General features: G+C 34.3%; 1 protein-coding gene across 4 annotated transcripts in view; it reads right to left on the bottom strand.

The window, feature by feature from the left end:
• The window catches only part of LOC111062309 (lysine-specific demethylase 4C-like), a 67,661-nt gene that overhangs the window by 13,490 nt on the left and 35,521 nt on the right, over positions 1 to 18,650 (bottom strand). For all 4 annotated transcript variants that reach the window (XM_039430765.1, XM_039430764.1, XM_039430768.1 and 1 more), the window contains 6 exons: positions 9,955 to 10,221; positions 7,674 to 7,841; positions 6,499 to 6,669; positions 5,064 to 5,222; positions 3,382 to 3,504; positions 2,785 to 2,886 (listed from right to left, as the gene is read on the bottom strand). In XM_039430765.1, coding sequence (XP_039286699.1) covers positions 2,785 to 2,886; positions 3,382 to 3,504; positions 5,064 to 5,222; positions 6,499 to 6,669; positions 7,674 to 7,841; positions 9,955 to 10,221 — 990 coding nt within the window. The remainder of the gene's footprint in view (positions 1 to 2,784; positions 2,887 to 3,381; positions 3,505 to 5,063; positions 5,223 to 6,498; positions 6,670 to 7,673; positions 7,842 to 9,954; positions 10,222 to 18,650) is intronic.

The raw sequence follows: 18,650 nt of genomic DNA on the forward strand, positions 1-18,650 counted from the left end.
AGTGTTTATTCACTTTAAATACATTCACAGTTTTCAAGAGTTTGAATTTATATTTATCATTGTATAAGTTGTTGGAATAAGATGAATCTTTCGAATATTGTAGTATGATTATTTTGGAGCCCCCAGATGGCTGAATTGATCCGATATCCTCAACATTAATGGAATTACAGACGATTTAATAAAAATTGACATATTTTTCCGCCATCTTGTTTTTTAATGATTACAAATATTTTTGAGATTGCTATCACATATATTCTCTTTTTACACATCATTAAGAAGAGATTGGTACCATTTCCAAGCCTGCACCTCTAAGTAATCATGAGTTACACGGTTTTCTAATTGTTTAGGTTTGGCATATTATGGTGAAAAAAGCGTGTTTTCCGCTGCAAACAGTACTTTTCTCTCTTTTTCCGATGACGCCCCCGCCGTAGAACGCACGGCATTCATTCAGATGTCATTTTGAAGCTTTGAAAATATTCTACAACACTGTGCCAATAATATTAGTGTATGTCTACTGCAAATACATATACAGAGTAGAAAGTGAAATATTGTCCCCGAAAAGTGTATGTTCTAAGTTTTTAAAGTTAAATTAACCACGAAAAAAGTAGTCCAAATGAGACGATTCTATAGAATATTATAGATTGGGACAAATTTGAAAGTCTCTATCTTGAAGTAGTCATGAAAAATGGATTTCATAGGTCTAGCTGCTTGTTACCTATGCGTATGCTAGACCTAACGAAGAATGTGAGACATCTTCCACTGCTGTTACTCAAAAATGACCATGGAATGAAGTTTGCGCCCGGACTAAACATTAATTCACTCATACGTCTTAGAACTTTATGTGCCGGTTAGACTAAAGCCGGTTAAATTTTAATCGTGATTAATTCCACGAAAACCAATCTAAGAAGCCGTCTTCTCAAAAAAGCCTTCTCTGATTAGTTCTCGTGAAATTAATCACGGTTAAAATTTAACCGGCTTTGTGTAACCAGGCCTATAAATACTAACCAAATCATATGATTTGCCAAAATTATCAATGACTAGCTGCCTGGCGAACTTCATACCGCCAATTAGTTTAATGCATCTCATGACAAACTTTAGCTGGATGCACACCTGAGGAGGCGCGATGCGGCATTTTATTTATATAGATAATTTTCCAACTGCAAAATAAATAATTTACTAAAAATCAATTAATTCTGAACACCGAAGGCAGCACAATTAGGCATCGAAACAAAGCAATGTCTTTAGAGCATGTAAGTCTTTAACCTGAGGCCGCACTGCTGGATGGTTACACACAGAACAGTCATTTTGCTTTGAGTCGGGGCGTTTAGAATAAAATACATGGGCAGTTATGGAGCAGCACACACTCTTGTCTACTATCTACCGACGGCTGTTGTATGACGCAATGATTATAACAGTTGATTTTTATATATGTGTGGGGCCAGCTCACAAATCTTCTCCCATAAGGATTACATGTAAACTTTGAAGGACCGTAGGAAAGAGTCCTGAGGTTGGATTATAAATTTGATAGGGTTAATCAGCTATCATGCAAAATGTAAAATAAGAATATAACAAAAACATGCCAGATAAAAATGAACAGACGATGATGAATATTCAACATTGGTGAGGAAAGTTTGCGAAGATTGTTCTAGCACAGACATTATACATAGACTATACATTCCTTGGACGGACACTAACTATAGGCAATCATAAATAAAACGATAATAACCGAATTGCCTGATTCCTTGCGTCAAACTTCTATGACGTCACCGAACTGAGTATTTTGCATGCCGAACAACTGCGCCAAGCTACTTTCAAGAGTCGGAATCTACAATATATCATTTTCAGAAATAATCAATTTTTTTAAAAATATCTAGGTTCAATACAAAGACGTGCTCAGTAAATAGTGATAGAACTTATCAGTTCTATGAGAAATAACTTGATAAGTTCTATCTCGATTATTTTATTGAGAACATGTGATAGAAGTATATTACACTTAATATGAGAAAGATATTGCAGCTCTTGTACGAAGTTAATGACATTTCTGGCCGTTACCAATAAAGCAAAATTCTTTGTTAAGCATGATGATCAAAAGCTTATCTAGTTTCACATATTTCTAGTATTTTAGTTCAATTGATTGGAATCATAGAAAATAAAGTAGTTGGGGAAAATAAACATGAGACTGGACCACAAGTTAAGGAAGCCGAAACCAATAAGTAGAGCTCATTAGTTAGGCAACAACTAATTATTATCAATTTCCACAAATCATTTCCAGCTCGAAACCCGAAACTGAACCTACACCGCTTTGCAATTGAAAATATAAGACAACTCAAATAACTTCTTTGTTAAAAACATTTTCATTTAAAAGGTGGCATGTTAGAATTTCATAAGACTACAAAATTTATCCAATCAAAATATAAAAGACTTTATTGATGAAAGAGAACATTCAAAGGAAAGTCTTGTGAATGTTGTTTGTTAAAACGCTGACGACAGACAACTTCCATTAGATTTTTTACAAATTGTCAATGATAAAATCGACCTTGGAGGATAATCAAATCAATGTAGAATAAAACCTTACTCAAATTGATATTAAAAAAAAGGAAAAAAAATGGATGAAGTAAGGTCACAAAAAACTCAAATGAACTAAGTTCAAATACAGTATATACAAACGAGACAATCTCAGTTAGTGCAGTTATTGTGTGACACTGTGCAAGACAAGACACAGTTTCAAAGCAGTTCTTCAATGATATTGGGCCAAGCAGACCAAGCAAAGTTTGCTCAACTTACCACATACTGACGGATTCTTTTTGGAGGAGATTGATGAAGAGTTATTGCCAGATTAATAGCATCTATACCGACGGTTGCTATTGATTTATCTTCGAATTCGAGCTGCAAAACATTGATATATTAATTATTGCACCACGTTCAGAAGAATCATATTGAATATTATCAAGGCTAATTTATAAAAAATTCTCAACAAAAATACAAACTTAAAACATTTAAACTGTAAATAAAATTTAATGGATATAAATTCATTGCAAATGTCAAACACAAAATATTATGCAACAACTAAATTATCAATTGGTTATCATAATTAACAATCAGTGAAAAAATCAACGATTTAATTTTTCCTTGAATCTCTAACTAATTAATGTTTAAAAATTATTATTAAATTCAACTGTAAAATTCGCTATTATTCAATGAATGCAATTATTTTTCCATCTATATTAAGAAATAAATCCAATTCAAAGATCTAATATCATTGTTTAAGGTCATTATAGTACCATCAGATGTGGTTAAATTTGCCTCATTTAATCACTTTCAGCTCTACACAGCATTATCTTTCATCTTATCTATTTAAGTTTTAGCATTAAAATTATTTACCGTATAAGCATTCCTTTTTTCGTGGCCCTGATACGTGCCTATATATTCTTCACCATCAGTCCATTTGACTCTCATGGGAGTTCCTGTTGTCAGGTAGCTGTTATTATCATTTTTGCCGTATTCCTATAAAACCAAACAATGTTTTAATCAATTCGAACAAATATTCAAACAGAACACAAACAAATTATAAGCAAAAATATAATAAATATAAATTTCACAAGAGTTTGGAAAATCTTTACCAAACAGTGAAAGAAAACAACAGCTGTTGTTTTAGGAGTACGTTTGAGTTTCTTTTCGCGTTTTAAAATTTTCAATTATTAATACTGTATTTTCAGTTATTAGTAATGATTTAGTGAAGTATTATTATTTAATTTGGTTTTCAACTTTCCTAAATTCTAAATTCCTAGTTAATAAATATTTTGGACTCAAAATTAGACAAAAAACGTGTAGTGTAAACATAACCTATTTTTGGACAATTTCTATCTAAATTTGGGAAAGGAACAGTTTTGGGCTTTAAGCCTGTTGTTCCTTTCCCAATCATTCATAGTTGAGAATGATTGTATCTATTAATGTATAAATAAATAAATGTTTAATTTCACTAAAAACATTTTTTCCTTCAACATTTTGAAAAAATCTTCTCTTAAAATTTGTGAGATTCATTTTTTCAATCGTGACTTAATTATTAGCAATCAATGCTTAAATTCAAATTATTTAATTTACTATTCCATTTATTTCAGAATTGAAAAACGATAAGGGTACGTCTCTTATTGATATCATATTGACTGTAAACGTTGAAGCAATGTTATAGGTAAGTGGATATTTGGATCAGAACCAACTCATTTAAATACAATGCAACATTGATTAATTATACTATTAAGAATAATCATATTGGATATTATGAATGACACATATACCAATGCTTGCAACATCATAATTAGCGTGAAAATCATCATTAAAGTCACTCATAAAATCAAAGCAATTAATAAATATATCCAATATAGTGTACTCATGGAATCAAAGAATAACCTATATTGTAATGATGACCTAGCGTAACGTACTTCACACATTTTTGTGGCTGGAATAAATAATTGTATCATAAAATCATAATACTGTATAAAATTAGTACCAAGCTATAGATTAATTGAGAGTGAACATTTCAACATCAACTATTAGTGATAATCAAAAAAACTGTTGTCCACTTGCCGTTTTATTTGACATAGTTGTATAATTTAAAATCTTCATATCAGCTTTAAAAAATAAATTGTAAAATTTTTTTGAGGGTTTGAAATGAAATATTCAAAGAATTGACAAAAGAGTTACATAGTGACATTTATGTAACAGATTACATAGTAATCTCAATTTGGGCTAAGCACAGGGAGAGGAGGAGTTTGGAGCATTGTCTGTTTCTTGTTTAATTTTTCAATATGTGTTGTATGAATGGAAAACTGAATAAATAGAAAATATTAATAAGCAGAATACGATAGTTGAAAGAATAAGACGTTGATGTTGTTAATATCACTACATTTGTTCAAAATTCATTCAAATTACAGAACCAGGTTTCATGAATACATGCCACCCGATGTAATTTAAATTAATTTTGAACAAATATAGTGGTATTGACAACATCAACGTCTTATTGTTTCAAAATGTCACAACATCTCCTGCCATACAATCAAACTTACGATAATATTTTGTTCGCGCAACATATCAGTGTAGGAGCCATCGGGAAACTCGAAATTAAAGTAGAAGCAATGGCTGACGCCAACCACTTGACCACGGTGGTAGCGATCTATCTGGTCCTTTCTCGCCCACACCCATTGGCCCATTTGTATTCCACATGTCTACAACAAAATTACAAGTTCAAAGTGAATCTAAATACAGTATTCTAAACAATAGATCAACTCTTTTGGCAACAATCAACTCACTTCTTATAAACTCTCAAATTATTAAACAAAAATAGCTCTAGCAGGCTGTTTAATCAACTTCTTCTTGAAATAAAGATTTTACCAAAAAAACAATTGAAATCAAATTGATCAATGACTGAGAATATTCATTTTACAACTTACAATTATTCACAGTTGAAAAAACGAATGTAGTACTCCACTTACTATTTAAACACTTTCTGTACTATTCTTGCCTTTTTTATTAAATAAAATTTCAAAGAAATTAGTCTTATTTCAACTCACTATCTCTGATGACAATTTTTACAAAAGAGTATAATTGAACGAGCGAAGCTATCACACAGGCAGACCTTTATGCGCTAACACATAATTTTAGCTGGTTAATATACAACATAATTTACTACTTTTACATCAATAAACTGATACGGGTTGGGATATCAATGTGCGGTTCTCTCTCGGAACTCTTTATAAAAATCATGTATCACATGACCTCCTTCTCATTCAAAATAATGACGGTCAAAGATGTTGAAGCGACAGAGTAATATTTGAATAGTAATTTTCTATTTCAAACAGGATCTCCAATGAAAACCACTGTCAAATTATTATTCTTGTAAGAGAAATATTCAACTGTTTCATAATTTTCATCAACTCTGTATAATTAAAAGTTGCGGGTTTCAAAGATTACAATAAAACAGTTTTTGAACGAGTTCTCCAACCCAGGGGGTCACTAGTATTGAAAAAAATCTAAATTTTAATGTGTTACCAGCTTTTCATCAAAATCTTGCGATTATATCGTTACAGTTAAGTGTATAGATTGTATCGTCAAGTATGTTGAATGTATAATTCGAAATCCTTTTGAGGAAAATAATATTTTTCCTCAACAATCTGAGAATAGGCTTTTAGCTTCACCTGTTGTTGAATAGAGAAATTCCTCTATCACATAATCATATTTCAAATTCACATCAAGATTTCACAAATGACAGTGATTCAACAATATATAATGCCTATGATACCTTGACCATTGTACTTGTTGACTATGAAGAACTTGCTCAATGACTATATAAATTATCGTTTCTCCTACTTTTACATTTTTTCTCAAGTACGTATGAATTCCAAAGAAAAAAAATTAAAATTTGATCATGTTATAGAAAATTTCTCCTATTCAAACTGTAATAAACAATTCAATTGATAAACTCATTATTGATGTATTGTATACCTTGGAGTGGGTGTGAGGGTGGTCACTACAGGTGACAAAGAACTTGCATCCTTGGAAGCGGCTGATGCGGAAGTGACAGCCTTTGGCCAGAGCACAAGTCACGTGGAACCATCGGCTGCACGACCAATCACAGCAGTGCACCAAGCCGCCCGCTTTACTACACACCCAACACTACAAATACACACACATTTATTAGTAAGTGCATGTCACATATGAAAAACTTTACAAATAAATACAGAGTGGCCCATAAGTCAGATGACACGCTGTTACACACTGTTAACTTAATATCCATTGTTTATCGAATAACTATGAACAAACTATCACGATCAATCATCAAACTAAACTTCAGTAAACAGCTGTGGCAAAAAACCTAAATAGCTGTGGTTTGGTTTGTAAGAGCAGCTGATCTTAAAAAATGCTAGCATCAACTGGTTTATGGGCCAACCTGTACATTTTTATAAATAAATAAAATTTGAAAATGGTTGAATAAGTTAAGGTGCATTTTCGTTTGTGCGTAAACTTCCGCAGTCGACGACTACAAGCATTGTTGACATTCATATTGTCCAAGTGTGCTAAAACAGCTGATCAAATAACTTTTCATTATTTGTGTTCATTATTCAAGAATCAAAAAAATTCTAATAATATCAACATATTGTCATTCAAAAGTATAAACGAAATCTCCCCCATTGAAACATAATTGAACATAATATTTTAGGTTATCTAGACAAATTGAAATCTACCCATTCTGAGATCCTCACCCTGTCGTGGTCGACGACGGCATTTACGCACAAACGAAAACCCAGATTAAAGTTGAACGGAAAGTGCGATTAATGTCAGCAACGTGCAGTGTTGACTCAACACCGAATCAACAAACAAGTCACTTAAGCACTACTAGAAAAATAGTGTCAACTTTACAAGGCAAGTATCCTGTCAAATAGAGTACATTTGTAGCGTTTCATCGGTGATATTTGCACAAAAAATCACTCGAGATTTCCAACAATTATTTTCAGTTTTGTAAGAGAATCAGATCATCATAATCAATGAGCCAATTTTCAGTTTATTTCAAAAATCCTTTAAAAAATCTCATTTACAATGAAATGTTTGTAGTTGTGTTGCTCTCCATGTAGGGTCTAGATAATGTGAATAATCAATTGAGAATGTGTTTGTTGATGTACCCTTTCTCCAGTCATGAGCGCTTTGGACACATCGATGGCATTCATCTTGTCCCTGTTGAGGAAGAGAGACAGAGCACCGGGCACAACGGTGGCACACAGGATGTGACACCACCGATTGTCAGTCGTGCGCTTGTATGCGCCACCACCCACCGGACACAAACAACATTCCTACAAACACAACATTTCATTAATTGCACAATACTAATGACATAAAAAATGAAATGAGAATAATATTATTGTATCTTGGGTCGATTGAATAAGAACTAGAATCTAGTGACTAGTCAATTCAAGAATTAATTCATTTCGCACAACATAATACAAAACATAGTAAACAGCTGAAATACAAAAATTTACTTATGAAATACAATATTATTTGTTTTGCTTTAGAAGACAAATGTCCAGACATAAACTAGTTAATTCTAGCTACAATACAGATAAGATCTCGAGTCCTAGTATTTTTTATATAGATACTTATCTGCATTGTACCTAGAATTGATTATTAGTCACTAGATTATAGTTTTTATTCAACTGACCAAATATTTATGTATATTGTGTAATACAGCAATGTATTACACAACACTGTGAGAGTTTGAAAATTATAAGAGGTAAGCAATATTCAGTTGCAAGTTTAGACACTGAGAGAGCCAGAGCAAAAAAGTCATTTTAATATTATTTCTTATTTACTATCCTATTTTCCTCCACTACTGTTTATTTTCTTTTCCACGTATATTCTTTAAAATGCTATTAGCCCACACAGATTTGTGTCCCATTTATACCTACAAATTCACTATTCAAATGAAATCAACAAAATCATCTTTGATTCCAATTCTTACTGATCTGAATATTAATTTTCTTCTGTAGCTTATCTATTCATTTATTTTAATATTTTTTTATTTCTCTTTCAGGAGTCAAGTGATTTAGTTTATTGAAATTTATTATATAAGACTTTTATTAAACTCTCATATTTATTACATTTTATAGTAACTTTTTGTTTCGATTTCTTTATTATTTCTGTATATATATAAATGTGTTAGAATTGTAAAGGAGAGTTAAGTGGGAGAGAGGGCCGGCTGCGCCCTAACTTCGCCCTCCAGGTTAAAATAAAGGCAGCCTATCTATCTATACTTTGTATTGGATTTGTATTCCTTGCCAATGACGGGGCCAAGTGTTAGAGTCGACATTACTGTCCAAAATACGCCACGTCAACAAATAAAAATGTTATTCTAATAATCTAACAATTGAAATATTCCCACAGTGATGTAAATTCGTTCATAACCCTGAATTGGACTCTCAATTGGATTGAGTAATGGGATTGTTGGGCGATTGTCTGTTTTAAATTCCTTGACGTTGTTATTTTGAAATGAAAATAACCTTGATTAGGTGAAGTTATGTCCAGCACTCAACCCTCGGTACTAACACCATTGGAGACAATGGGCCATATGAATAAAGTTGAGCATTTGCTTATACTTCTAAAATATGGAGCATAAGCTTCATTTTCTATGAATAAACGTGAGCAAAACCTTTTGCTCATGCTCATCAAAAGCAAACTAAAAGTTTGAGCATTTGCTCAAAAGTGAAAGCTTATACTCAAAATTGTATGAATAAATGGGTGCATTTGCTCAACTTTTGAAGTCTAGTCTAGAGCAGCTTTCCAACTTTTTCTAATAGTAAAACGCCTCAACTAACGTGTGAGTAAGAGGAAACTATACAAGATACAATCCCAACCAATAGTTGAGTACTATAAAACTCTTTTTAGATTCAACCATGATATATATCACCATTATTCTTACAAAAGATACCAATCGGATATAAAGAATCCATCACAGAATAGGAAATAGTCATTTAAGAAGATGAGAGTGTAGACGATTATAAGAATGCTATTTAGATTATAAGATTATGCTGGAGATTATTATAGAGATGACATTTTCACGCTATTATTTCAAAATTCAGAACTCAACTAACTTAAAACTCAAATCATAGATAGAGAACAGAGCAGACGATCAAACACAAGTTGTGTCTATACTTGCATATTTAGCGCTTATGTAAGCTATAAAAACAAAGTAAGGCCACAAAGGCGAATCAGCTGATGAAAAATCTTTAAAATACTTGAGCATTTGCTTCAGAGTTCAGGAGCATAAGGTAAGAGTATAAGATAAAGCTTATTCATATAAAAATGACCAAATGCTTATGCTTCTACCTAATGCTCATGAGCAAAACCTTATACTCCATGCTCAGTTTTTATTTAGATGGCCCCATGAAAATACTGTTGCTTGGTACTTACAACATTGGAGACGCCAGATTGGCAGCGATCGCAGGTCCACTTGAGGTGCGTCTCCGGCCGGACGATGTCGCATCCGTAGCAGACTGCGTGCACGCACACGTGACACACAGAGCAGGTGAGCAGCGGTGACTTGCGACTGCTCTGTCGCAGAGTGGCCGTCGCCGGCAGGAACACGTTCGTCTGCAATGGCTTCTCCACACCTACAGCCACACCTATGCTGTTATTCGCCTCTATCAATCCCCAGTTCTTCAGTATGCTCTTCGGCGGCTGTTAAACATCAACACACTTCATTAGTCACATCCATCACTTCGAATTTCACTAATGTAAAATATGTAAATGTAAATTCGTATGGCTTATTGAACTAGCTACAGCAGCAATAGACTGTGTGGTGCTAAAAGGACATAACTCCAAAAGGCTCCTTATGTATGTTTTCGGATGCAACACGTTGCTTTTGGGAAGATACAAAAGAGCAACAGATGCTCTTTTGTATACATTTTCAAAAGTGTTTGATGTTTTTGAACGGGTAGTATTGTAGTGTGGTGGCCCTCCGCCGATCGGCAAAGCTACAGGACCCGGATTGTGCATTTGTACTGTCGTGTAAATTAGAATTGGAACCGTTTTGCGCTTAATCCTGTGGTACTTTCTAAATTTTTTTGCATTGAATGATTGATTGAATATAGCTTTGGTTAGTGGAGAGTCTCTTGCGGGAAGATCCCACCTCGCCATTTAAGCCATCAATGGGCCTCACGACTGTCATACTTCAGCCGAGACCGACTATTTAACGTGCCCATCCGAAAACACAAGAGTGACCTGGTCAAAAACTTTTGGTGACGAGCTGTTTTGAACCCTGGATCTCTAGGCTGCTACACAAGGACTCTATCCACTAGATCATGGATTACTCTGATAAGATACAGATCACGGATAAGATAATATGTATTTATTCAACAGAGCATATCAAAAACAATATAATGTGCAGTTAATCATCAACTAACAGTATCTGTTCAGTATCTGTACTCTGAACAGTATCACTTCAGAATTCAATGAGAGAAGACGTAGTTCGATCGAGCTCCCTTATCACCTTATCCAACGGGCCTACTTTTCGTTTAGTTGAATCATGAGTAATTGCGTCAAATGTTCGAAATTGGTTTCTAGAAACTCAAAGGATAAAATCGAATGTGAAATGTGTCGAGTGTTCTATCACGGGTCGTGTGTGGGGTTGAACGAGACTGAATTGAGTGTTCTGGCGGAGCAGGGAAGATCTTGGTTGTGTTCGCCGTGCAATCGTAAGCGTCGATTAAGCCGTAGTTTGAGCGACACCGGTGTGAATGATTCCGAGGACGTCAAGGAAATGATAAGATTGCTGGGTGAAAAAATTGATAGCGGGCTTAAGCGTCTAGAAAATGATCTCGGAAGTTCACTTAATACGTGTCACGAGAAGTTAGACGAGAACTCTCAATTGTTGATGGCTCAGAAGGCGATTATTGAGAAGCAGAATGTTTTTGGCGAAGCGTCGAGTTAAAAGAACATTATAAACTAGACACATGGACTCTCTTGGGCTGGACATGATTTTCTATTTTTGGGTATATCCCCCCTCCCCCCACTACTAAATTCGAAAATTCCTAAGGAATCCTGTTCATAATGAATTGTTCTTTCACGTGATGTGTGGTTTTTCATCTATACTAGAAAAATATCCATGTTGTATAGGGTAGAAGTGGTAGGTTTGCATAATTTTGAAAACCCCTTAAAAATACCCTTTTTTTTTGAAATTTCGTAGCTCCGGAACCAAAAAATGGAAGAATCCTGCGCGACCATTCAATTTATTGGAAAGTTTATTTTCTTCAATTTTGTCAGGAATGATTTTTCTTCAGAAACTCAAGGTTCACAAGATAAAATGGGGAAAATTGAAAAAAGTCCGAAATTTTGGGGGTTTTTAGGGGTTTTGGGGGTGAAGCCGCCCTCTGGCGTGTCAGCAAATTTCAGATTCGAATTCAGCGCCCCAAAATACATATAGAACCGCCGAGAAAAATTCTTTCGGGGCTGTTTCCTGAAAAACGACCATTTGACTGGACTATATCACTCAGTCGAAGGCTAAAAAGGTAAAGAGTGAAAGTGATTTTAAATTTTTGTGGATTGACAGATCTGGCAATATTAGGATAAGAAAAAGTGAAGGTACTACGATTCATACTATCAAATCTGAAATTGACATTTCTAAGCTCGCTGATAATGCAGTCTAAATCAACAGTTATCTGGATTCGTTGTCCTATTGCTCTATCGGCATTCTAAAAACTGATATGATTATCGTTAAATTGATTACTGATAGCTCTGTTTTTGAATCATCTTCTTTATCTAACTTTGTTTCTGTTGTTAGCTTTGCTGTTTCTGATTGCTATGATATTGTTTTTCCTCTAGAAGTATGTATAAATTGTTATTAGTGATTCTCGTGTTGTTAGTTTAATTTATCAGAATACGCGAGGTTTGCGTACTAAGTCACATGCTCTGTACCAAGCTGTGTTAGCTGATTCTTTCGATTTTGTCGCCTTGTCTGAAACATGGTTAAATTGTGAAATTCATGATGGAGAACTGTTTGATTACCGTTATAGAGTATTTAGATGTGATAGAGATAGCATTATGTCAGGTAAACGGTGGGGTGGCGGTGTTCTCTTGGCCGTTAACACGAAATGGTCAGCTCAACTCATTTTTAGAAATGCAAGTGCTAGGTATGAATCGTTGCTTGTTAAATCAACATTGATTAATGGTAGGGTTATTTATATATGTATTGTTTACTTTCCTCCCAATGCTGGGATAGATGACTATATTAATTTTTTGATTATTTAGAAACAAATCAGGTTGTTTGTTCGTCTTCTGTTTTAGTGTTGGGTGATTTTAATATCAATGAAATTAATGGGTTCAACTATAATTTGAGTAATGGTTCACACAAATGCAGAGCATTGTTCAGTTTCATGTCAATTTTTGATATGAAATCGTAAAACAATGTATTGAATGCAAGTTTCAAAACTCTGGACTTGGTGCTTTCAAATTTTTCTGCAGATGTTTTGCGAGAAAAACGTTCCTTTAGTCCCTGAGGATCTTCGTCATCCTTGTATAGGAGTAAATTTTGTTTCAAGAAATACCCCCTTGCCTTCGCCTGTATACTCGTCTTATTATAACTTCAAAAAAGCTAACTTCCTTGAACTCTACCGGACGCTCTGTAACTCGGATTGGCACGCACTGTATAACTTTCAGGATGTTGAATTAGCAGTTTATCATTACTATGAAATTATATACAGAGCCTTCTCATTGCATGTACCAAATTTAATATAATAATTAAATCTAAATTCCCCTTATGGTTCACTAGAGATATTATTCAATTAATCAAGCAGAAAAAAAAATGTGCACGAAAAATGACTTTTCCTAGATATTACCGTAGTAAATTTGTTGAACTGAGAGCCACTATTAAAATTAGAATCAATAATACTTATAAAGACTATATAGCTAATCTACAGAGTAATATAGATTCGAATATTAAACATTTCTGGAACTATATTGGTAGTAAAAGGGAATCTAGATCAAAGGGCGATTGTTTGGAAATGGATGGGGTTAAGTATGTTGGTGCTAATGTGCCAAAGGCATTTGCGCATTATTTCTCATCCATCTATGATGTCATAGGAGGTGATCGCGATAATGCTGCTGCTCAACATGTAAACCGCAATAACAGTAATCGTAATTTCGATTTACCAGTACTGACCATTCCATACCTTTCAGCCAATCAAGTCAATTCCGCAGTTGATGGACTTAAGGTTACGCGTTTAGTTGGACCTGATTGCGTTCCTGCCTACATTATAAAGGGTTGTAAGAACATACTTATGGAACCACTGCGATTTATTTTTAATTTATCTTTGAAAACTAATAAATACCCCACAAAATGGAAAACTGCCTGTATAACACCAGTTTTCAAATCAGGTCAACCCAATATAATTCCCAATTTTCGACCTATTTCTATTTTGGACTCTCCTGATAAGGTCTTTGAATCTGCTCTATACAGAATAGTTTTTGATCATGTGAAGCATGTAATAACCCCTTTTGAACATGGCTTTATGCCCAGTAGATCAACTGTGAGTTGATTTCAACAGCCATAATACGGCATGGAGGTATGCAGAGACAGATCAAAATGGTCAAACTTTGATGAACTGGGCAGAGCTAAATGATCTATACTTAGTATTTGATGCCAAGGATAAAGGAACCTTCCGATCAGCTAGGTGGCTGAGAGACTATAATCCAGATCTATGTTTTGTCTCCCAGGATGAGAACAGCCGGCCTCTACCTGTTCTAAGGAAAGTGCTTACTGATTTTCCTCATAGTCAGCACAGACCTGTGTTTCATGAAGTTGGAATTAAGGTACCCCTTGTAAAATCAATACCCAAACCACGGTGGAATTTCAGGAGAGCGAAATGGGATCATTTTTGCCAAGAGTTGGACAGAGAGATTGTAGAAGTTCCCTCTACCTGGAACAACTATGATAGATTTGTTGAACTGGTTCTGAGGGTGGCGAAAAAGTTTATTCCAAGAGGCTACCGCAAGGAATATATCCCTGGGTGGACAAACGAACAGCTGACCTTACAGATCTGCAGGAGTACTTTCGAAAATGGAGATTGTGTCCAAACTTATCAAAGACAGAGGCCTCATGTTTCCACCTAAATAATAAGGAGGCAGGTACTGCTCTGAATATTACACTTGATGGGAGAGTACTGAGACACAATTTTACTCCTAAGTACTTAGGAATTACACTTGACAGGTCGCTCACATACAGATGCCACACTCAAAAGCTGAGAGCAAAATTGCATACAAGAAACAACATATTGCAAAAACTTGTTGGCTCATCTTGGGGTGCCTCAGCAGACACAATGAGAACAGCTGGTTTGGCCCTGGTATATTCAGTTGCAGAATACTGTGCTCCAGTATGGATGAACAGTGCTCACACCAAGCAGATAGATACAGCTTTGAACTCAACTATGAGGATGATCTCAGGCACTGTCAAGTCAACTCCTAGAGAGTGGCTCCCTGTGTTGAGTAATATTCCACCACCACAACTGAGACGTCATAAAGCTCTTAAAAGCTTGTTTGCTGAAATAAATAAAAATCAGACCCTACCCATCCATAAAGACCTTAAAAATATGCCAAGACAGCGGCTTAAATCCAGGAATGCTCCATGCAATTCCGTGGACTCCAACTTTGACTTATCCAATGCCTGGAGAGAACATTGGCATAATTTTGCTGAGAATGGCAGTGCCTGGAATTTGGATCCAACCATAAGACCAGCAGGATTTGAACTGCCACGAAGAACATGGACTCGGTTGAACCGAATGCGCACTGGCCATGGAAGATGTGGAGGTCTGATGTATAAATGGGGCTTTGCTGACACTGCTGTATGTGAATGTGGCGCTGAGACACAGACAATCAATCATTTAATGTTAGAATGTCCAATTTTCAAATTTAATGGGAACCTTGACGAGGTGCATCAAGCAACACCAAATTTCATCCAATGGCTTGACGCACTGATTTTAAATGTGTGACTTTTACTTTGTAAATAAAATGATGTGATGTACTCGATCTCATACGATATAATAACTACCTTATGCTAGGCCTAGAAAAATATATTGTTCAACATCCCTTTTGTGAGAACTACTCATCACTATAATTCATTTCTTATTAAAAGTCGAAGATTATAAAATACTTTAAATGAACATATAGATCCGTTTTCAAACTCATTTAATGTCTTTAAGAAAAATTGTGAAATTAATTTATCTTGTAGCTCGTTTGAGTCATGAAATGTTATGAGCTCTGGCTGAAACTCTTTTTGTTTTCTTTATCTTTATTATTAATTTTTATTATTATTTCAATTTTTTATTTACTTTTTATCTTATTCTCTTCTATAATTTTCCATTATACTTTTCATCTTTTTAGTTTTCTTTATTATGTAGTATGGTTATCTATTAATTGTGTAAAAAAAGCTCTTCACGGTATTGTCTGTGAGCCTTTATATGTATATGTATATATCAATAAATAAATAAACTACAATTCAAATAAAATAAATGTATATATTTTTAATGTGATGCTAAAATTAGCCCAACGTTTATAACCTAACTTGAATCCATATATTCATTACAGCCTACATAATATTCTCCTTCTCATAATATTTTCCAACGCAAACTCGAACATGTTAGTAACAATGAATTAATTTATAGATGACTATTCTAGTTTGTTCTGATACAAAATACATACAGAATATGAGAAATTAAAAATTGACAACCTTGCCAAATTTACTACGAACAAAAAAAAAGATGACAGTTGAAATAAATATAATTGTTTTTAACAACATCAAGGCTCAATTGCGCAAAAATCTATTAAATTTTAGTGGAGATTGAATACAACACGAACCAAACAGATAAGCCTTTGTGTAAAATAATTTGAGACTTGGTCCTCCATCCAAAGAAATTAAATTACAGGGTTGCCAAATCGTGTAAAATTTCAACTTTCTCAAATTTCCAATTCAACGTCAGAATTGAATGTAGAATATCATCCCCGATATCCTAGTAGTGCTAAAAAAGTTTCAGGGTTGAAGGATTAAGGCTGTTTGAAAAAAAAATTCAACTTTTTTTTGTTGGAAGCTTTAAAGTTCATTGAGTCAAAACCGAATATGCTATTGAAAAAATTCAAAAAAAATTATTGTGGCCTATGTGTGACCTTGAAGTGTACATTTTGAGCATTTTTCATACATCCTGCAAATGCAAACAATACACACCACAGCAATGAAACTTCAGGACAATTATCTTCAAAATATGTTCTTTCAAGTGGTCTACTCTTAATTACAAAAGATTCATGTTTTTTTGTTTTTTTTTTTTACAAAATATCGATATTTTATTGTGTTTTACAGTGCAATTTTCAGTTTTTTATTTATATTAGCATACGTGGGTTTTAACTCGCTAGCCAATGCCATTTTTTGTTTCTCATTATAAGTATCCGTTTAGAAACGTTAATTGGTTGAACAAGCCAATGTTTATACTTGGGCTCGTGCGTGCGTAAAGTATCGGGGAGGTAGGAGTGGGGCAGTTTCGGTAGCTGTCTCCTTCGACTTGGACTGGCTGAGTGGCCGGGAGTAATGACCTTGGGGACTCCTTTCTTCCAGGTTTGCTTCCTGATTTGTGTTTGTGACCGATTGCACTGTGCCAGACGTTGTCAATGTCATACTGTTCTATTATACTATTACTTTTGTTAATTCAATGTGAACACTAAATTTTTTGGTAGTTGGAAATGTTTGCATTCTCCCAGTGAATAGAACTGAAACAGAGTAGTGTGTGCACTAAAAAATATAAATTTGTGGTTCAATTGTGTAGGCATATCTATGCTTCTTTGTTTATTCTTGTATTGTTTGCTCTTTTTTCAAAACCATTCAATTATACTATTTATTTTGTTGATTCGATGTGAACACTCATTTTTTTGATAGTTGAAAATGTTTGCATTTTCCAAGTGGATAGAACTGCAACAGTGTAGTATGTACACTAAATTATATAAATTTGTGGTTCAATTGTGTAGGCATATTTATGCTTTTTTGTTTATTTTTGTATAGTTTGCTCTGTATTTAAAATCATTGTATTATATTATCACGTTTTTTGATGTTATTTTCAACAGAAGTTTTTCAATTTTCAATTATTTTCATATTTCCATAAAGTAGGATAATCTGGTATTAGGAAATACTGGAGTGAGCTCGGTGTGAACGGTTCTATACAAAAACTACGTCTCATCCCTTGGAAAACTTGCCGAAGGACATTAAAAGGATAATTCATCCTTGGAAAACAGATGATAATTTCGTCATCTCTCCATAACAGAAGATGCGTGTGCCTGTGTGGGAGAGAGACAGAATATTATTTCCATCATCATCCTTGGAAAAACAGTTGATAATAATTATAATAATGATAATAATTGGTGATGGAAGTAAGTGAGCAAGTTCATGTGTGGTGGACTGTGTCAAAATTATGACTCAGCTGTTGAACTTTTGTAATCATTCAATCAGGTACTTAGTGCCAGTTGCAAAAAAGCCGGGTTATTTTCATAATAATTGCTATATTATCAATGCTATATTAAAAGCTGATTTGGTTCACGTGAAGTTAATCAGGATTAAAATCTAACCGGCTTTTGTGCAACTGGACCTTTGTGAGGGAAATTTTTGCCTTCCCTTTGGGAATTAATCTCAATTTACTGTGATTAGATAGAAAATTTCTGTATGAATGTTATTTTCATTTCTTCTTTCGTAATACATTTTTTATGCTTTTGTACTCCAGAGCAAAGCTCTGTCCCCGATATTGATTATGCAAACATGGGAGACGTTATGCTTTGAATCCAATGCTATGATTTGGATCATTTTCAAAATGATCTTGAAAAAACTTTATGATCAGGTGATCTGAAACACTATTTTCTGCACCGTAATTACAGTAACGTAAAACAGTAGCAGAATGACAGTGAGCTCACAGTCCAATAAACAGACTGTGAATGAATACAGAACACAGAACACTGTTCTGTATTCATTGACTGTGGTGAGCATTGTATGGGTGACTTCTGTTTTGACAGATAAAAGGTGGGCGCGTCAATAATTGCCTGTAGTAGAGTGGATTATCTGTTATTTCGTGAGTCAATCGTTTCAT

The sequence above is a fragment of the Nilaparvata lugens genome, chromosome 6 (genome assembly GCF_014356525.2).
Source record: "Nilaparvata lugens isolate BPH chromosome 6, ASM1435652v1, whole genome shotgun sequence".
NCBI classification, from domain to species: Eukaryota; Metazoa; Arthropoda; class Insecta; order Hemiptera; family Delphacidae; genus Nilaparvata; species Nilaparvata lugens.